General features: G+C 35.7%; 1 protein-coding gene across 2 annotated transcripts in view; it reads right to left on the bottom strand.

Annotated features, from left to right (window-relative positions):
* The window catches only part of tmco3 (transmembrane and coiled-coil domains 3), a 124,552-nt gene that overhangs the window by 23,373 nt on the left and 78,411 nt on the right, over positions 1 to 22,768 (bottom strand). For both annotated transcript variants that reach the window (XM_028800068.2, XM_028800065.2), the window contains exons 4-7: positions 22,152 to 22,331; positions 16,815 to 17,006; positions 12,271 to 12,399; positions 9,637 to 9,729 (exon numbers count right to left, since the gene is read on the bottom strand). In XM_028800068.2, the coding sequence (XP_028655901.1) occupies positions 9,637 to 9,729; positions 12,271 to 12,399; positions 16,815 to 17,006; positions 22,152 to 22,331 (594 nt within the window). The remainder of the gene's footprint in view (positions 1 to 9,636; positions 9,730 to 12,270; positions 12,400 to 16,814; positions 17,007 to 22,151; positions 22,332 to 22,768) is intronic.

Here is a 22,768-nt window from a genome sequence, read left to right on the forward strand (position 1 = left end):
GTTCCAGTGAACTAAAATATTAGTCCCTAGGGATTAAAAACAAAAACAAAAAACAAATATTGTACAATAGACGCTCAGTTAACTGGCACCCACAGGGATTGATAGATGCTGAATACATGTAGTTTCTGGTTGCTTGAGAGTTACTATTAAAAACAAGACTAATAGTGTAGTCCATATTAATTAAAACCAAATTAACTCTTTGAGGGCTGAAAGTTTTTTTCGGCAGCCAGTAGGAATGCGCAGCAGTGCAGCTGCCGGAGGTGTCTTCACGCAGGCGCCAGATGTGAGAGTTTTCTTCATGCAGTTGCTGGCCACAAGAACTAAAGGTGGATCTACTGGGAGAATGCACAAAGAAAAATACTCTGTATACATTGTTTTGTGTATTACTGCTAAATCGGACTCTGAGTTATCGTGCTCCAATTTTGATGCAAGTGATCCATCCATCACCCAACCCGCTATATCCTAACTACAGGGTCACGGGGGTCTGCAGGAGCCAATCCCAGCCAACACAGGGTGCAAGGCAGGAAATAAACCCCGGGCAGGGCGCCAGCCCACCATAGGGCGCACACACACACCAAGCACACACTAGGGACAATTTAGAATCGCCAATGCACCTAACCTGCATGTCTTTGGACCGTGGGAGGAAACCAGAGTACCCAGAGGAAACCCACGCAGACACGGGGAGAACATGCAAACTCCACGCAGGGAGTACACGGGAAGTGAAACCAGGTCTCGTAACTGCGAGGCAGCAGCGCTACCCACTGTGCCACCGTGCTGCCTGCAAGTGATCTAGAGATTGAAAATGAAAGTAATGTACCATAAAACACCCAGCAACATGGCAAGTACATATAAAAAGAAAAGGGTTTATTATAACAAAAAAATATAACCAGAAGGGTACAAGTGTTATGGAGATAAGAATACAAAAATAATGGGACAAATAATAAACTTTAAAGTACTCTGGGACTATCTAAACATAGTCCACTTCCATTCTGCTAATTAGGATGACTGGCTCACTTTTCTAGCTTGCTGTGAATTTACTAAACCCCCTCCTGCTTTCTTCTCTCCTTTTCACTCTAACCTCCTCCCACCAGTTGTATTCTTGCCACTACAAAGATCGTGACTCTAAGAAAAACTGCAACATGGTCAGGAGGGCCATTTAAATCCTTGCATGGAATTGCTTCCAGGGAAAGTTCACCTACCACTTCCAGGGTCAGGAAGGTGCTAAGAAACACCTGGGATTGGAACTGACAGAACACCTCCGAGCAATCCCAACTGTCCATTCATTCCAGAACACCAGCCTTCCAATAAAGGGACACACAACTCTTCAGACACCTTACCATCATGACAGAAAGCAGAGAGACAGGAATGAGATAAAAATTCCCTGAACCATAAAGGGGGCATGTGGACATTCAATCATACTTCAAGTCATTGCAATCACTTGATCCAAGACAAACTGCAACCTAAAGCACAACTGTTACTGGCATTGACAGTATTACCAGTATAATCAAACAAGTCTGATTCTTTAAAACAGTGGTTCTTAAAAACTTTTTTGCTCACAACCCAATTTTGACAATTGCCTTTCCTCACGACCCACAACATACGATCATTGTGCTGGTCTCCATACAACTGTCTGGTTTTTTTCATCCCTTTTCCTTTGAAGATTCACCAATAAACTGCGTCTGGGGGATTTGTTTCAGGCATGAAAGTGGCAACTTATTGCAGGACTTTCCGCAAACCATTCATGACCCTCTCTCCTTTACATGAATTGTAATTTACAATTTAGCATGACCCAATTAAAGATGTGTTGCAATTAGGCCCATAGATTAAGAAACACTGTTTTAAAATAATCCATGTGGACACTAATGTTATAACTTTGATGACGCTTTACTCTGCCATAGATATAAAACATTTTATCTGTCCTGCAGAAGCAGCCTTTTAGACAAGGGAATAGGTAGAAATTGCACATCGCCAGGTCTGAAGCAGAATATTGTAAGCTTTACAGTATTTTAAAACAATCTTTGTATTATGACTGGGAACACTGCCATGAAGCAAAAAAGAATGGTGAATAATTTGTCCTTGACTGATTTGGACAAATGGCAAAGAAAATCAGCATAATACGGATCAGTTATATGGGCCTTTTGAGGCATGTAATCAATGTGGACAGAATGTGGACTGTCTGATGTCTTACATTCTGTCACTCTATGTTTCTCTATTATGACTTGTGCCACAGCTGCAAAAAGCTCTCCAGTTGTCAAAGAATTTTTTATTAAGACATCTTTCTTTGGGTTATTCTGTTTATAATGGAGGGGTGTGGGGTGGATTGTAGTCTGTAAACTTGTGGGGTGTTTGTTCATTGTCTTGCAGTTTTTGGTGCCTGCATGAGGACATTCTAGAAAAGAAACTGCACATGGCAGTGATATAGCTTGTAATTCCTGTTTTTGATGGGTGAGGTTCAGAGAAGAGTCATGAATAGTTTACAAGCAAAAGTATGTCAAAATAAAATGTTTTGGAGAATGCTATTTTGCTGAAAGCAAATAAGAAAATGTCAAGGTATTCTAAAATTCAGTGGCATTATAAAGACAAACAATTGCTAAATCTTTTATTTATTTTTTAATTTTTTGGAAGCAAGAAGGAAGAACAAAAGAACACTATGGTACGAATAATGCAGAAATGTTTCAACACATTAATACTAGAGTTCTTTGGGTATTTATATGTAAAATACAATATTTTGACATTGGAAAATATATTTGTTATTTTCTTTAAAAAAAAGTGAACTTCAGGATTTCCCTTATGGTCACTGATTCTTTACAATCAGCCTATTACAAATACACCCTTTTTAAACTCTTTTTTTACATTATATGGAAGATTTGCTTAACACAACAAACAATTATGAAATAATACTGGCAAAGTGATTAGTGAAGTTTAACGGTCTTTGAATATCTATAGGGAATCATTACTTTCCAGGCATGGGCACTGCCTGTGTAGAGATTTCATGACCTCTCCATTTTTGCATGAGTTTTACTCTATACATTCTGGTTACCATCCTACTGAAATAAGTTGTCTATATTAGGTTCATTTTCAAATCCAAAGTGGCCAAAAATATTACTGTGAGTGTACAAATGAGTGAGCACCCTGTGACAGAGTAGTTCTGCATCCAAGGTTGGTTCCTACATTGAATTCAACACTGCCATGTTAGGTACCTACACATAAAACCCTCAATTGGATTATCTGGTTATGAAATGGATGGATATATGTACATCTATACAGTGTTACAGAGATGAAAAATGCTAAAAAAAAAAAAAAAAAACTTGAGATTTGCAAAAAATTTTAAACTGATTTCCACTAACATGAAATGCTTGTCAAAATGGTGCCAAAACAGAGGCTTTTACATAGCATCCTCCTTACCAAAATAATGAAAGGATGTCAAAAATAAACAAAACATAGTAAACTTATTCAACAACTAAACTTGAGGGAATAATGAAAACATAGAGAATTCAAAGCAGTAATTAAACAAGACAATAAAACCTATAGCCTCTGAGCCAAGCTATATTAGCATTTCACTCTTCTCACTTTGCACACTAGTCTTTTTTCCTTCAGCCAGTTGAAAACTTGTCGCATCTATCATTTATATGTTTTACTGAGTCTGGAGGTTGTTGTAACTTTAAATTCTATTTTGGGTCACATCTGACCAAGTCCTGGAATCGCTTCCAAGGTTAGAGTCCACCAACCTATTTCAAGAGTAACAGCAGGCTACAGTCCGTGAACCTTTCACAGCCAAACTATCTCTATAGGGAATCATTACTTTCCAGGCATCTTCTCTCTAAAATTCAGTAATGTGTATCCTTCCAGATTGATCAACTCTCTCTCTCATTTATGGGTATCTGTGCCTCCTTCCCTTCCAAGGCACCTTCCTTCTGTATTAGCATGGTGGCACGCAGCCAGTCCCCTCAGAAGGAAACAACATTCCAGTTGTTGAACAGACAACTATTGATTATAAATTGTGTTCAAAAAGAGACATGTCTGAGCTCTAGTCAAGTGAGACTAAATAATAACTATCTATAATAAAAACAGCAGCAAGTGGGCATCAAAATAATAACTTTAGTTATCATCCATTTTACCCTCTACCCTCACTAGCCTGTCAGTGCTTGCTGTAGATAAGCACTCCTAGAACACAATGCTGCCACAACCATACTTCACATAGCTGATGGTGGGTGCCTGGTAATAAGCAGTGTTTGGCTTATGCCAAACATGGTGTTTAGTCTGATGGCCAAAAAAGCTACATTTTGGTCTAATTAGACCACAGCCCCATATTCCAGCTGACTTCAGAGTATCCCATGCGTCTCCTGGCAAACTCAGTGTCTTTCTCTTTGCCACTCTCTCATAAATCTGTAACTGGTGATGCACCTGGGTTACAGTTGTTGTTTGCACAGTTTCCCCAAACCCATTCACTGTGGCTTGCAACCCCTTCAGAGTAATCAAACTCTCTTGGTGGCCTCCTTCACTAGCTGTTTTCTTCTTACACGATCATTCTCTTTTGGTGAATGATCCACCCTTGTGGATTTACAGCTGTGTCATACTCCTTACAGTTCTTAACAATTGGTTTAACTGTACTCCAAGGTATGTTTAGTGACTTGGGTATTTTCTTGTATTCGTCTTCCTGATTTGTCAATCATCTTTTCACAGTATTCGCAGAGAAATTTTGTAAAACAATGGATACCAGTTATAGTGCCATCATTTAATCCAGGGTATCAGAAGGTCTATGTAACCAAATTTAATTTTTTTTTATAAAGGCTAATATTATTGGCAGGCAGTGTGGTGTAGCAGTCACAGTTATTTTGTGAGTTCAAATCCTGCTATTGATACTGAGTGATCAAGAGAACTCATTTTATTTGCCTGTGCTATAACTGGAAAACAAAAGGAATGTAACCAATTTAATCTGAAATGTTGTCACCTTAGACAAAGACATCAGTCAAAAAGTAAGCAATAATAATATTATTACACCACTGGAGTAACTTACTCTTGGACATGCTATACACAACGGTTGATGAGTAAAACTTTGCTTTGGGTTTTGTTGATAATCACAGGAAAAACAGAATTTTACAGGATTTTGTATTTTTTTTTTAAAAGAAATGGACAATCAATAGGAATAATGTGAAATTTGAGAATATATTATTATCATTATTAGACATTTTATGTTTTCAATCTAAGTATTTCTTTTCGGGTTTTTCCTCAGGCACATACTGTATATACATAAGCGATGATGTATTAATGTGAAGAGCATGAAGCATTCCCCCACATTAGAAATACACTATCTAAGATTGATGCTGGATTTTGCAGCACTGCGATTGATTTGGGTTGGGTTTGCATTCTCCCTTGAAGCAATGCATCCAAAAATGATATACTTTTTAAAATCAGGGCCTCTCCCCAGATACATTGACCATGAATCTTGTTTTTAATTCAAAAGTGTGCCTCCATGTGAAAGGATTCTGGGTTGCTAGCTACTTTTGTTTTAAGGGAGAAATCAATTTAACTGCATTTTAGTGAAGAATGCACATGTTTTATACACATTTTGGGTATTCAACAGCCTGACTTTATGTGGATTATGTGACACAAATAGTGCAATTTCTTTTCCCATGGACATTTACTGTATATATTGTTTGCCTTTTCCAGTTTCGACAACCATTCACTTAAATTGAAGCATACACTTTATTAGCATTTTCCATGAAAATAACAGTACAATTTTTTCTTAGCCATCAGTACAAAGTACATTGGTGAAGTAATATTTTAAGAAATTCTCATTTTTGAGTGGATTATTTCTTTGCTGTTTTAAGCTCCATGATCAAAGAATGGGTATGGTCTTTGCTTTTCAGTACCAAGACCAGGGGCTTGAGGTCAATGGAGTTCAATAGGTAACTAAGATGACAGCCGGTATGTACCTAAAGTACCAATAGTCAACAGCAAAAAAACAGTGCTTGCTAACCATTGAGTTTTGCCAAACTTTCTCTTTCCATTTCAGAATTGTGTCATTTTTTTTTCTGTCCATGATACCAGCCTGTCTTCAGTCATTCCTCCATCCTAATGGTTAGTAGCCTGTCAATCACTTCTGGTGTGTCCTTCATTTGCATAAAGCACACTTTCAGAGCAGTACAGAGTATTTAAATTAGCATATTAGCAATTAATATTGACAAATAAAAAAAATGTATCGAAAAATTAAAAAAACTTTTGTTTTTTCTATGACGTCACAAAATTTCAATCAAAGTTTTCTTTTGTGGGAGAGTGTTTTACCCCTAAATATTGATAAATCAAAATGTCCTTCCCTAGTGGGTAGCTACTACCCTAGATGTACCATCCTGCTAAATTCCAGCTTTTTAACTAAATGGGAAATAAGTGTTTTTGTTGATGAGTGAGTGAAGTGACATTTCAGATTGATAGATAGATACCACTTTGCAGAAATCTGTTTTCACTTTGACATTTCAGAGTTTGTTTCTCTGTCAATAAAGTCAAATTATATTCACTGTGATTCAATGTTGTATAAAATAAAATATGAAACCTTCCAAGGGATAGATACTTTTTATAGGCACCATACATAAAGCATTACAGCAAAAGTTATAAAATTACAGGGTAAATTAATATTGTAACATCTGATAACAGAATAACAGCGGAACTAGAAATTTTTGACTATAATATCTACACTACACAAACAGAAATCTGAGGAGACAATTAAGTATGAGAAAAAAAAGTAAAAAGTATGTGAACCCCTAGGAATTATCTATATTTATGTCTAATTCCCATATAAAACATGGTTGTATCTTCATGTTAGTCACAATAATGAACAAACACAGTCTCCTATAACTAAAGATACACAAATTTCAGAGAATTTTTAACCATATTGAATAAATCATTCAAACTGTGAAACTAAAGGTTAGAAAAAGTAACTGAACTCTAAGCCAATGACTTTTAAAAAAGTAAGCTCATTGCAGTCAGAATTTAGCACATCTGGAATCCATTTAATGAAACGAGTTCAGAGGTGTGGCCTAGAATTACTTTGACGGATAAAAAAACACTATAAAGTTTGAGTTTGAGCTTTTGACAAGAAGCATATTCAGATGGGAATCATGCTTCACACAAAAGAGCAGTCTGAAGAGCTACGACCGAGAATTGTTAATCTACATAAGGCTGGAAAGGGTTACAAAGTCATCTCAAAGATTTTAGATATTCATCAGTCTACTGTTAGGCAAGTTGTCTATAAATGGAGACAATTTGGTATTGTGGCTACTCTGCCTAGAATTGGGCGCCCTGCCAAGATGAACCAAAAGCACATAGCAACGTCAGCAATGAGGTAAAGAAGAACCCTAGAGTGACAGCAAAGGACTTGAAGAAGTCATTAGAACTGGCTAACATCTTTGTTCATGAGTCAACTATACGCAAAACATTGAACAAGAAAGGAGTCCATGGCAGAACACCATGAAGGAAGCCACTGCTATCAAAAAAGAACATTGCTGAACAGCTGAAGTTTGCGAAAGAGCACTTGGACACTCCACAACAGTACTGGGAAAATGTTTTGCGGAGTGATGAAACCAAAATTAAACTATTTAGGAGGAACAAGCAGAACTTCATTTGGCGTAAAAACAGCACTCCATATCAACATCAAAACAGCATCCCTACAGTAAAGTATGGTGGAGGGAACATCATGATTTGGGGCCGCCTTGCTGCATCAGGGCCTGGACAGCTTGCCATCATTGAGGGGAAAATGAATTCACAAGTTTATCAACAAATTTTCCAGGATAATGTGAGGGTGTCTGTCTGTCAACTTAAGCTCAGAAGAGGCTGGGTGATGCAACAGGACATTGACCCCAAACATCACAGCAAATCCACAGCACAATGGCTTCAGAAGAACAAACTCCACCTTTTGGAGTGGCCCAGTCAGAGCCCAGATTTCAATCCTATTGAGATGCTGTGGAATGCCTTAAAGACTGAAGAACAGTCGTAGATTACTAAGCACTGTTGTAAGTCGCTCTGGATAAGAGCGTCTGCTAAATGATGTAAATGTAAATGTAAGAATATGGAAGAGTTAAGGCAGTTCTGCAGGGAAGAATGGGCTAAAAGTCCCCCCGCATGATGTGCAGGTCTGATCTGCAGTTACAGGAAGCTCTTGGTTAAGGTCATTGCTGCCAAAGGAGGGTCAACCAGTTATTAAATCCCAATGTTAACTTACTTTTTCCACTACCACTCTGAATGTTGAATGGGTTTGTAAAATAAAGACATTAAAGAGTAGAATTTTTTGTGTGTCATTGGTTTAAGCTCATTGTGTATATTAGTACCTGTGACTTAGATGAAGATCAGATCATTTTTATGACCAATTTGTGCAGTAAACCAGATAATTCCAAAGGGTTCACATACTTTCTACTTTGATTGTATCTAAGATGGGCAGCGATTAGTGCTGGTGCTTCACAGCTCTAGGAAACTAGGTGTGAATGCTTGTTCAGTCACTTTTTGTGTGGATAGAACACTGAGTACTTCACTTTCCTCAAAAATATCAAAGACACAAATATTACACTGACTGGGAACTCTAAATTGGTTCGTTATTGCAGAATATGTGCGTGCATGAAGGGACCTGTTCCAAACTGGGCATCTCATTTAGACAGCTCCAGGAAATGCTCTGTCTCCCTGCAATAGCATAATGGAATAAACAGGTACAGCAAATGGATGGGTGAATTTTAGAGTATTATTCATACTAATGTGAGAAGTTTTTAGTTTCCCTAATTTGTTTATTTATTTTGATGTTTTTTGTGATTTACTTTAGCATATGTGTTAATGTAGTGTAAATGTTATTTTTAATTTCTTTTTTTTTTTTGGTATTTAATTTCTTTTTGTTAATATTTTTTTGGTTTTAAATATTTTTGTAGCTTTATTTTGGTCTTTTTATCATGCCAGCATTACTTGATTTTTAAATGCTTAGTCCAAGGCGGCAGGACCTTGTGATGTTTCAGCTGAGTTGGCCAATTGTGTGAACCTATTGATAGTGCCCGAGATTCCTCAAGTGAGTGCTGTGGCATTAGCTGATGTTTGTATTGTTCAGGTCCCCTTTTTTGAAACTTTTGGATTAATGGCTTTGAAATTTTTGCTCTTGTTTTTGGCTATTGATTCCTAAATATTTAAATTTAGTTTAATGTTCTTAGTTTGCTTATTGTTTTAATGTAACAAAAGGCTTTTGCTCCTTTCATGGAGGTTGTGCACCTACTGTGTTTTTTGCTCATATTTTTGTAAACTTGGGCCCTTCTTCTTATTAAATACACTTTAAACTTATTATTATGAAGATTATTGTTTTGTTTCATTTGGATCAGGGATTTTTAAACAACTTCACTCTCCCATTTGAGGGTTTTTATGCGTAAGGCTTTTTAACAGTGCAAGCCAAGAACTATCCTGAATGTTAGGACAGCTATTTTGTGAGTTTTTTGAAGTTCTCAAGATCACAAAATCATGGATATACAACAGAAGACAATTTGTTACTGCTACAAAATTTTTAATAGAAGCAGAAAAACCTCCATCAAAATTCCATTGACAGAACATTTTTATTACCAAAGACTACATTAATCAACTGCGGCACAGAAGTGTCTCAAGTAACAATTTTATTACCTTTCGCAGTCTTTCAGGTGAAAACTCAAGACCAACAATAAACAAAGTAAACAGCACACCAAACTCGCCCAAGGTTTCAACTTGAACAATAGACTGCAAAACAAAAAAAAAATTCCAATTAAAATATGAAAGCAGTTTATTAAAACTTGTCTTTACTACTGCATTCTAAAAGTAAGAAATAAATCAATTTTATATAGAACTCTTTACAGAGAACCCCAACACAAGATGCTCTACAAAGCCCTGTTTTATTCACTGTTTTACATCACATTTGTAAAACACCTAAAACAGGGACAATATAAAATGAATGGAGGAATGCTGCAGCTCTGTATCTTGTTTGAAATTTGAAGAAACAATAGAATACAACTTTTATGAATTAAGCTTTAATAACAAAATTAATGACTGAAATAATTTCAACAAAAATATATTCCATGAATGATAATTATACAGTAATCCCTCGCTATATCGCGCTTCGCCTTTCGCGGCTTCACTCCATCGCGGATTTTATATGTAAGCATATTTAAATATATATCGCGGATTTTTCGCTGGTTCGCGGATTTCTGCGGACAATGGATCTTTTAATTTCTTGTACATGCTTCCTCAGTTGGTTTGCCCAGTTGATTTCATACAAGGGACGCTATTGGCAGATGGCTGAGAAGCTACCCAACTTACTTTTCTCCCTCTCTTGCGCCGAGTTTCTCTGATCCTGACGTAGGGGGATTGAGCAGGGGGGCTGTTCGCACACCTAGACGATACGGACGCTCGTCTAAAAATGCTGAAAGATTATCTTCACGTTGCTACCTTCTGTGCAAGCTGCTTCCTGAAGCGACATGCTGCACAGTGCTTCGCATACTTAAAAGCTCAAAGGGCACGTATTGATTTTTCACTGTTTGTTTTTATCTGTCTCTCTCTCTCTCTCTCTGCTCCTGACAGAGGGGGTGTGAGCTGCCGCCTTCAACAGCTTTGTGCCGTGGTGCTTCGCATACTTAAAAGCCAAACAGCCCTATTGATTTGTTTGCTTTTGTCTCTCTGTCTCTCTCTGACATGCTCTGCTCCTGACTCGCACTCCTTTGAAGAGGAAGATATGTTTGCATTCTTTTAATTGTGAGACGGAACTGTTATCTCTGTCTTGTCATGGAGCACAGTTTAAACTTTTGAAAAAGAGACAAATGTTTGTTTGCAGTGTTTGAATAACGTTCCTGTCTCTCTACAACCTCCTGTGTTTCTGCGCAAATCTGTGACCCAAGCATGACAATATAAAAATAACCACATAAATATATGGTTTCTACTTCGCGGATTTTCTTATTTCGCGGGTGGCTCTGGAACACAACCCCCGCGATGGAGGAGGGATTACTGTATAACAAAAATAACAGCGATCAGAATAAGTTGATTTTCATTCTACAATTATTCATCAGTTATTTGGATAATAATATGTTAAAATATATTGCTTTCACTCATACTCTTTACCTGCTTGCGTCTTCTCTCTCTCTCTCTTCCTCTTTCTCCCTTCTCCACCCATTTTCTTTTTCTTGTCAAGAAGAACAGAATAAAAGTTCATAGCCCTTCTTTTTGTTTTAATTTGGATTTCCTGTTTTTTGATATTTTGCTTGTGTTTGGATTCTTTTTTTGATGGAATTGTTGGATTTCGACAGTTTATTCATCTTCTATTCCATATGTGATATACCTTTTTGGATTATAGATTGTTTATACTGGTGTTTGACCTATTGATATCTGCTTTACTATTGGCTCACCCAGATCTGCACAATTATGTGTACTTTTACACATGCAACCACTCATGCTTTACAAAAGAACAGTGTGCTGTATTTCAGCCTGTCGAGTCAGTTTTGTTTATAGGCAAATTGCTGTAGGGGTATTGTGCTACACCCAAATATGTCCCTGTGAGATTGTCTGGTTAGCAAAGTCCTCATAATTCTTACACTACAAACAATACATCATATTGAATGAATTTACCAGTTATGAACAACTAACTAACTCTTAGTCGGTCTCAGTTGTCAGAACAGATACATTAAATTTAACATAACTGTCAGAGTTGACCATTGACCAATATAGCACCTTGTAGTTAGATTACAGAGATACTTTTAGTTCACATGTTTTCCTTATGATTTATTGCTGTTTACAGAGCTACATAGCCAGGAGTTCAAGAGTACTGACAAAAAAACAGCATTGGTGAAAACAGGAAACCTTAAAATGTTTTCTGAAGTATATCTTCTTTTACACTCTATGCTTTGCATTTTGGCATCAGAAGTGTAGCAGTGAAGTGTAGCAGTGAAATAGAAAAATCTTAAAGAAACGTAGAATGAACAATTGCTAAATTTAAAGAATGGAAACCAAATAAAAAAAAATCTGTGTTCCGAAACCACAGTATTATTTTCAAGGTTAAGTGCATTAGAACAGCAAACACATAAAATGCAATAAAAGCTGTAATCACACTAGTGCCTCTTCTGATAGAATAATATACGTTGTATGACTCAGAATGCAGACAGAGCCAGGACTTAATTTACACAGATGACACTGACAGAAATATTTCAGTAAAGCGGAAAAAAATCAACTAAATATAATGTTGTTTGGAGGAGAAATACACAAATAAATAAAACTGATAAAAAAAACCAGTTTTACCTTAATGCTATTGAGACCAGATGGGCCCAGGAGGACTCCACAAACAATATAGCCAAACATGATAGGAAGACCAATCATTGTACACAACCACCCACAAGGCAGGGATAGCATCACAACTGTCACAATGTCCTAAAAACAGTAAATGAAGATGAACATTAATTAATTTAGATCATCATAGTTCTAAAAGTGCGTGGAATATGCTCACTTTCAAGTCTGAGAAAAACCCAGGTTTTACTATTACTTCAACATCAGATAAATCATTGAGAAATGGTCATTATCATGAAGCATAATAAAGAATAGCCATTTGTGACTTTTTAATGAAGGAAAAGTAATACACATTCAACTTAGGACATAGCTACTGTATAAAAGTGTAAACAGCATGAAAAAGTAAAAAAAGACAAAAACTATGTAAAATTCTTGTAAAGCAAAGCCAAAATGCTGAAAGAAAAATGAGTGGTTATTATGGTGCACAGGCAAATGCCCGAAGTAGAAATGTAGATGTACAATCATCAGTAAAGTAAAGTTGTTTAAATACAATCTAGGAAACAGCTACTTACAAATAACTGGTTCAATATGTATTGCATTGCTTTATTTAAATTTTTATTTATTTTATTTGAAAATTTTTTTTGCAAACAATCAAGTCAAGCAACAAGTGGCTTCATAGTCAAACTTGAAATAAGAAAAAAAACAACAGAATGCTAGAAATAAAACGAAAGCTGGAACAAATAAAGACAAGAATTCAATCCTCACCCAAGAGAAAGAGAAGAGAGCTAAGAGCATGACCAAAACTAATAAACAAAAAAAAAAAGAAGTGAAAATGTCCTTTTCTCCCAATATAAATACATATAAATGCTTAAAATTTAATTAATGAAATCTTGGCATATTTTAATAAAAGTTTTGAACAAATCCTTTAAGCGAAAATTTGATTTTTTCCAATATTAGATAGTATAGAAAATCATGCATGATGTTGCTAAGTAAGAAGACATGCTGCTCCCTGAAATGGACTATGGTTAATTGTGAAACATGTATAAGTCATGGCAGACATCCTTGTTGAGGGAACGGCTTTTAATTTCAATTGCATTTTTAACATGTAATGTGCTGGGAAACTGTATGATTACCACTAATGAAGACCAACTAGGGTCTAGCCACCATGACCTCATAACATCTTTGTGTAACGAGTCTTCACACCTTTTTTCCCACTCGCACATTCAACACAATGGTCTTGCCCTAACAGGATATCAATGTTGCTAATTAACGCAGCAACTGAAACTACAGAAGTCTCATCTGAAGACCGCAAAGACAGGCTTAGAACATGCTACCAAACACTATCTGGAGAGAACACTGCAAAAATACTGGTAATATGTAAACAAATGAGTAAGGTAAAAGTCATCTTCAAGGCATCAGTCCACAAGTTTTAAAACCATGGGCAAAGTAAGACATAACTACATTAAAATATAACCAATCCACCAAAGAACAGGGAGCTGGGGTAAGAGGTGGCTTAAATATTAAAAAGCTCTAACAGGCTCAGATGACACCAGACTAATTGTTTAATGGTAAAAAAGCAAATAACATGAAATTATTAATGTTTTAATGGTATTATTAAAGAGTCTTCACTACATACATGATGCTGATTTTTTTCCTAATGAAACTTGGAAATACACTATAATGGACAAAAGTATTGGGATGCCTGATCATTACACCAATGGGCACTTTAATGACAATGCATTTAAATACATAGACTTTATTATGGAGTTGCTCCCCCTTTGCAGCTATAACAGCTTCCACACTTCTTGGAAGGTTTTCCACAAGATTTTGGAGTGTTTCTCTGGGAATTTGTGCCCATTCATTCTGTTGAGCATTTATGAAGTCAGGTACTGATGTTGGATGAGAATGCCTGGCTCGCAATCTCCGTTCCAGTTTATCACAAAGGTAGTCGATGGGGCTGAGGTCAGGGCTCTGTTCAGGGCAGTCAAGTTCTTCCACACTGATCTCATCCACCCATGTCTTTATGCACCTTGCTTTGTGCACTGGGACACAGTCACGCTGGAATAAAAAAGGGCCTTCCCCAAACTGTTGTCACAAAGTTGGAAGCATAGCATTGTCCAAAATGTCTTGGCATGCTGAAGCATTAAGATTGCCTTTGACTGGAAGTAAAGGACCTAGCCCAAACCCTGAAAAACAGTCCCATACTATTATCCTTCCTCCACCAAACTTCACAGCTGACACAATGCAGTCAGGCAGGTAACGTCCTCCCAGTATCTGCCAAACCCAGACTCACCATTCTGACTGACAAACAGAGAAGCGTGACTCATCACTCCACAGAACGCATTTCCACTGCTTCAAAGTCTAGTGCCGGTGTGCTTTACACTACTCCATTTGATGCTTGGCATTGGACTTGGTGATGTGACGCGTGTATGAGGGTGCTCAGCCATGGAAATCCTCTGAACACTTAATGCCAGTGGAAGTTTGGAACTCTTCAGTTATTAAATCAGCAGTGCGTTGGCAACTTTTACGCACCATTCACCTTAGTAGTCATTATCCCCGCACTCTGACTTTATGTGGTCTTCTGCTTCATGGTTGAGTTGCTGCTGTTCCTAAATGCTTCCTCTTTTCAATAATACCACTTACAGTTGACCGTGGAATATCCAGCAGGAAAGAAATTTCACGAACCATCTTATTGCAAAGGTGGCATCCCATCACAGTACCACGCTTGAAGTCACTGAGCTCTTCAGAACGACCACAAATGTTTGTAAATGGAGACTACATGGGTAGGTGCTTGATTTTATACACCTGTGGCAAAGGGTCTGATTGAAACACCTTAATTCAATAATTAAGAGGTGTATCAATACTTTTATCCATATAATGTATATCTATGCCTTGAACAAATTGCATGCATTTTTGTGACAACATCATTTATTTCAATAGCACATTTTCAGACACAGGAAATGTGTCAAAGTGCTTTACAAAATGTCAAAGAAATAGTTACAGGAAAAGAAAAACAAAAAAAATTGAACAATAATGAATAAAAATAATAATGAACAAATGGCAAACAATAAATCAATAAGGGTTTATATAACATAGATATATCATTAATAGAAAGGTAGAGTTATCATATATAATATTGCATTCTAAGTCCCTAAAGATGAGTACTGTAAGATGAGATGGCCAAGAGGACAGAAAAAAGGGCAGATAAGCTGGAGAAACAAAAACAAAAACAAAACCTGCAAAGGTTCCAAGCCCAAAAGACCACTAAACCCCCATTGGGCATTCTACCCAACATAAATGTACTTACGTAGTTCCTTATTGTTTCCAGGCTTCATCCCAGTGGATTTGATTCAGTGGGTCTTGTTGACCGCTAGGGATCCCAACTTCATTGTTTGTGATCAATGTTGGCTCAGATGAAGTGGTGCCAAGCAATGTTAATTGCATAAACCAAAATGCTGACAGCTAATATTTTAAGGTAATAATAATGCTAAGATTTCATATTATGAAAACTTTTTGTATACCTCCATTGGTATTACACTGGCAATAACAGACAACGAAATATTATCAAACCCACTTAATCAGAGTCACACAAAGCACAAAAGTACCCTAGATAAGGTGCAAAACCATTAAAAAGCACAAAGATATAATTTTTTTTTAAAAAATTCTGATTTTTCACAGCATCTTCTTCATTAAAGCACTAGGATAAGACTCTTGCAAATGAAGTACTTATAATCAAAAAATGCAAACTGATTGTCAAATCTGTTAAAATTTGATCTCAGTAACATACTACGTAAGATTAACTTACAATAAGTTATTAACTCCTATACAGTTAAAATAAGAAGATAAAGTGTATGTAAACAGAGAAATCTAATGCTTTTTCAATATTCATTCAGGCATTTCCTGTTACTTCAGAATCTAATAGTAATACAGTATGTGTTTTTTTTTTTTAGCTTGATGCTCTTGTAGTACATTGACACATGATAAACATATGGATAAAGAAGCTCCAGTTCTCTGAAAATTCACTTGAGATTTTCTGAAGAATGAGGTCAAAGCGATTACTTCAAATGATTATACTTTGTCATATGGTCCAAGAGGATTAGAGCTAAAAAGATATTACAGTGCATTAAAATTTTCCTCTGGACAGAACAAATTCAGTAATTTACTAAAAACTACCAAGAAACTTGATACAGTTTTCCCAAAAAAGAAATCGCACTAAAATAGGTACCAGATAATTTCTTTTCATTTTCAAAAGTGATACCACAAATTAATAAAAACTGAACACAGGAATAAAAAATACTAATACAGCATATTGTATATAAATATATACACACATATAGAGTGATAAATGTAAAGTGGCATAGGCAATCAATAAATACAGTATAACATTAACAAATATTTCTCAAAATAATGCTGAATTTAACATTCTATTCCAAGTGTGTTTATGGTAAAAGCAATTTAAGCTTCTATAGTGGTAATGGTATAATCAATTAATAAACTGTCAGCAAACACTATAGTGTAGTCCTTTTTGAGAAATACAAATTTTATTAAATTGTTCTAACCTTGATGAAGTGGTGATCGGCTCGTGGTATAGTAGAGTCTCGAGGCTTAGTGAGGATGTACTGATTATTCTGAGAATCAATCAGCATGCTTAAGCCAAGGTCATCTTCTATCTCATGTTTTGAGGAATTTCTCGGAGGATCATCAACATCATCTTCAACCCGAAGAACTGCTTCTATATTTACCCCTTTTACCTGCATCAAATACAAAAGGTTTCAGAGGAGCTTTCAACCATATGAAGGTAAATGCAGTAGTCAAAATTTAATGCAATAGGCAGCATGCCAGAAGTAAGTTAATACCACAAACAACTGACTTGTACAGCAAAAATAAACAATAAATAAAAATTTTCTGAAGTTTCTTTGGTACATGCAACTGCATTTTAAAAATAGAGTAGATTATTTAATGTTTCATTTCATACATTTTGCTTTTCTGTTAAAATAATCCAAAAATGGATAAGATAAAAAACACAAATTAAATGTTCTGCTACTACAATAACTTCAATTAACATTTTTTCAACTGTCTTTATGCTGTAGAATTATCAAAGATATGGTCACAGGAACCTAGTATTTTTGTGTTATTGCAGCTTACAGTGAAACACATGCAACTACACGACAATATAAATACACAATAAATGAAGAATAGCACGCGGCCTTGCTGTATTCAGATTTTAAACCTGGGTTTTACTAGCTTGTAATTAAATGAAAACACAATACTCCTTGTTCATCACAAGAGATTTTATGTGAGTCGAACAACTTATATACCGTGTTTCCCCAAAAATAAGACCTACTCTGAAAATAAGCCCTAGAATGATTTTCAGGCTGCTCTGTAATATAAGCCCTACCCCAAAAATAAACCCTAGTCAAGATCATCAGCTGAAAAGTAAGGCGCTTAAGGCCAGGTTTATACTTCATGCGATGTGACGCGTGTGCCCGAAACATCCATTAAATTCCGAGGACACCTTGCCACAATATCTCTGAAAAGGATATTTAATGATTACATCCATCAATTCGGGGGTGAGCCCATTCCAGCTAGTATTGGGCACAAGGAAGAAACAAAATCCCTGGACGGGACATCAGCTCAAGGCAAGGTGAACACAAGCACACACATACACTAACATCATTGTAGCTTCACCAAATCCCCAAAGCTTCATGTCTTTGGATGGAAAACTGAGCACACTGTAGAAACCCACCAGGAAAACATGCAAACTCCAGACAGGGATCACAAGGGACGTGACTCCCTGCGAGACAGCAGCGCTACCTCTCTGTTACCCCATATGTGTAACTATTAACAGTATTCATTATTTAAACAAAGTTAATGATTTATCTGTAAAATGAAACATACATATTTTAATGCATTTCATAAATCTATAAATCTAAGAATTCTAAATGTGCAGAGAGCTGGAATATTATAAATTTAATGTGTTCTGTGTGGCGATCTATTGCTGCTTACCACTGCTGTCAGTTCAGGAGGAAAAACCAGAAACGCGTAGCGATTTAACAACTGGGTTGGTTTTAAGATGACGTTTACAATGGTTTGCTTTAATGATAAAGTAATCTACGAGGTTAAAGTGGACAATTCAAGTTTAAAGCCTAAATTTCCACTTTAATAACAAAATCGACATTTTCATTATGTCTCTATTTTTGTTCTCTGTGGCTCAAATACACCTCCATACATTCTGATGGTATTGTGAAGGTGCAAAAAAAAAAAAAAAAAAAAAAAAGACGGCACAAAAGATGGTGTATGAGACTTTTAAAATGTATCGTGCCATTACTTTGGGGAATATGCGACGCTTGAATATCAAAGCACCACAAATGCATTTATATGTCGGCATTTTGCTTCACCACATCGAACCATTTATCAAACATTGAAGCAGGCACATCGATCCTGGAAGATCCTAAAACCGGCTGGAGTAGCAAGAAATTCAGGCTAGAATTCAGGGTTTGAATGTGGAGAGTTATGACGATATTCTAGAAGAAGATGACATGACTGTATTTGGATAAATAAATGTATATTGTACATGAATAAATAGAAGATATCCCGTGAAAATAAGCCCTAGTGCATCTTTTGGAGCAAAAATTAATATAAAACCCGGTCTTATTTTCGGGGAAACACGGTATAAACTTCTACACGTGGAAGTGCGTGTGTCTGTCCAGCCTGGAAGTGAGAGGTGGAGTCGGGCCAAGGACTCCAATTCTGAGATTACGCAAGCAAGGCCAGCATGTCAGCAAAATGAAATACATGAAGAGAAAGTCACTTGCATATCCGCTATTACAGAAGTGCTCGCCGCTAATACACAAGCGAGGCGAGCACGTTGGCAAAACAAAACCTCCGCAGAAAGACAGTCGCTTAGCCCCTAATGCACAAACAATGTGAGCACGTCTGCAAAATGAAACCTCCTAGGAGAGAGATGCCCAGAGTAGTTCCTTTCAATTACCTGACATCTCCACATTTCTTTTTTTTCCTGACGATTTCAATAGTTTCTAGGACCCTGTGCTTTTACAGCATGAGTTACACAGCTAGTAAATGTATATTCTTCAGCAGAAAATAAATCACTCATGCTTTTATGTCTTGAAATGTGCTGGACTACATAAAGTTATTTTTTTTAGTTTATCACATGCTATACTAAAATGCATCTACTTTAATTTAATAAATATAGTCCAATTTCATATAAAAGTATAATAAAACATAAAAGTACTGACATTTAGTCTGCAAAGCTTTTGGCAATGTGAACGTTCGAGTTGGACAGTCTAGTGAATCTGACTTTTACCTAAAACTGCTTGTGCAAAATCATGTACAGTTAAAGTGGACAATTAATAAAACAAAGATTAGCATAAAGCATGGATTATCAATTTTGATTTAGCCACATATGTACTTTGAAATGTTTTTAATTAAAAAAAAATTAAACTTCATAGACATTTGAAACATTGTAAAATTGTCTGTTTCTTTTAATAGTATAGTCTGGGTCAGGATTTTATTATATCCAAATAGGCAACATTCCTGGATGAACATTTTGTTTTTAGAGGTGACCATTTAAATACAAGACTACAGGCTGCTTTAAAGGGGAATAATAACAAAAACAGGATGCAGAGCAAATAGCTCTCTGGTGAAAGTTCTTCAAGTGGTAGCATTATTTCAACATAAATTCTGAGGACACAAATTAATCTCAAATTTTTAAGGAAAAAAAAAAGTTTGACCAATATATGAAAATGTATATTTAGTGTTTAAAGTGTTCAGTGTACTCACAAGCAATCACATATCATGTAAACTGGTGACCCTCAGAAGCTTGTCCTCTAACTGGGTTGTGACATTGAGTCTGCCAGATCTGTTCTTATCAGAGTTTCTACCAGTCTCCAATTGCCTTTGGATATGGATGTAGGACACCATACTCACTAACACTTTGATTCTTTTTTTGCAATTACTCTAAAGGAAAGACCTACACTTCTAAGGATAATAATGCTCTCTCATTTCATTTGTTAATTGCTATTTTCTTGCCATTATGACTGGAATATTGTCCAAGTAGTACTTCTAAGAGTATAGTAATACTGTCTGTTCCAGCTCTGGTTCAAGACAGAAAAAGGGTTTTCAAGTAATCAACAGAAGTTGGGACATATGTGCAAATTGTTTGCTTCAGCTTGCAAGGTTTAATTTAATTTAATTGCTGCAGAACATCGTTAGGTTGTAACCTAGTAGTTATTCCCTGAAGAAGGCCCAATTGTAATATTCTGTAATTTCCTTTTTTCATGTTTTTGCTAGACCTAAACTTTAAATGTAAATCTCTGGCAGTTTCCTGTTTACTTTTTCACCATTTCAGAGCATTTCAACTGATTAAATTTGAAGAAAATCTGGAAAAGCTGAGGTGATCTAAAACTCTTGTCCAATGGTATATGATTTTTTAAAATGACCAATGAATGTTAAGCTAAGCCAGAATCCTACTGGTTCTCACATGCCCTCACATCTATATTTTCATTCTTTTTTCATCTTATGTGATAAACTATCTCATGAAAACATGGCATATTTGACAAATACAGTTTGGATACATTTATGAAACAAGAATGCATTGCAGATGCCATCTGACTCAGCCTTACTTTACTTAGGTAGTTTTATAAGGGTTGGACAATACCAGAAAACACAATGTCACTAATCTATTCCATTAGAAATTCTGACATGTTTTAATATGTCATTACAGAAATTAATGAGCAAAGAAAAATATAAATTATAAGATAGGATCCAAAAACCTGAAATGACACAGCTTTGTTAATTTCATCATTTGCAATAAATTTTAAAACAAAATAAAAAGCACATTGGGAATTCAAGCTTTTGAACTGACAGGACTCCACAATGAATAAAGGGAGAGGCGGTTCTTCAATTCAAAAGCTTGACCCATTTAAATGCACTTAATTTTTGTGCACCACTCAAATTTTCCAAGTGAAAAAGTAAATACATCCCACAAAATGCTCTCTTTTTATTAACATATGTGGACATATCAAGATTCGATCTTCATTTAAACGGTATCTTTACATAAAGATGTTGCAACTGATGAAAAAAAATTGATTTTGCAATAATTTATTCAATGAAAAATGAAAGATGTGACATTTCCATCTGTGGAAAAAAAAAGTACAGCCTTATAAGATCTAATAAGTGGCATTGCCCCATTTGGCAACAAAAAACCTCAGGTAGACATTTTCTCTAACATTCTACCTCATTGACTGGGAGAAAGTTTTTCCCACTCCACCATGCAGAATTCTTTTAGTAGTATTTTACGTAGTTAATCATGTATGGAGTAAACTTACTTTTTTCTCATATAAAATTTGTATTTATGCTTTTGTAAATAATACAGGACAACAACATATAAATGTAGCATGATCTTTATTATATCACCTTTACCTATAGAAGCTATATAAATGATGATCAAATCTTGATTTGAACACATACAGAATGTTAAAAAAAAGGAATTTTGTGTATGTTTATATTAATGTTTTCAATAATAATTTAGCAAAAACACAAGTTTTGGATATTATGAGCATACAACTAGATAACAGTCATATACAACACAAGTAACTGGATATTGTTTGATTGATGTTTTAATACTGTTTACTGTTCTTCATCAAAGGACCAGCTGACCTCAATTGGTTAAAAAAACAAAATTGCCCTCACTACAAACAACAACTCAGGGTAAGTAACAGATTTATAAAAAAAATAGTTAACTTTTAAGTGGAGTATTTCTTTAAATGTCAAGATACACAAGGTTTTAATGGAACTAAATTTTCTTGACTGAGGAAGGACAACAAGCAAATGGAAAAGTAAGCTATGTGTACAAATGGCATAATTGTAGGACTTACTAGTTTGTTGTCATCAAAAGCATGCTCTTCAATTTCTTCTTCCAAGCGGTCCGCTGCTTTCCTCACATCTTCAAGGATCTCATCCAACATTGAAAGGCTCTTGTTTTGTTGCTGCATGCTTTTAATGGCTTCCACCTGGTGTTTTTCTGCTGCCAACAATTCAAGGAATTCTTTTTCTTCCTAGTATGATTTATTTAATGATCAGAGAGAATATATAGTTATTACTGAAAATAATTTGGCAAATATTTAGATCATCAGCCAGGAATATGTAGAAGTACTTAGCAAATCAAACCTTTTTGTGCTTTACTAACCTAGCCTAAAATTCTTAGAATCCATACACAAAAATTAAACTTTTGTTATGCATTTCTCAAAAGAGAAAAGCACACAAACCTGAAAAAGCAGGTACAAAAACACTTAAATGTCTGAAAATTTCATTATTTTAGATAATGGAAATGCACAACCCTAAGTTTTTTTTAGTGCTTTTTAGTGAAGAAGGTAGTGATTATGCAAAGTCTCATCAAACATATGTGGCTATGTAGAATAATACTTTCATTAGACATAAAAAGTTGTTATAACCAAGTGTAGGAAATCTGGATCAAGAGTTTACAAGGGTAAAA

This window comes from Erpetoichthys calabaricus, chromosome 4 (assembly GCF_900747795.2).
Source record: "Erpetoichthys calabaricus chromosome 4, fErpCal1.3, whole genome shotgun sequence".
Taxonomy (NCBI): Eukaryota; Metazoa; Chordata; class Cladistia; order Polypteriformes; family Polypteridae; genus Erpetoichthys; species Erpetoichthys calabaricus.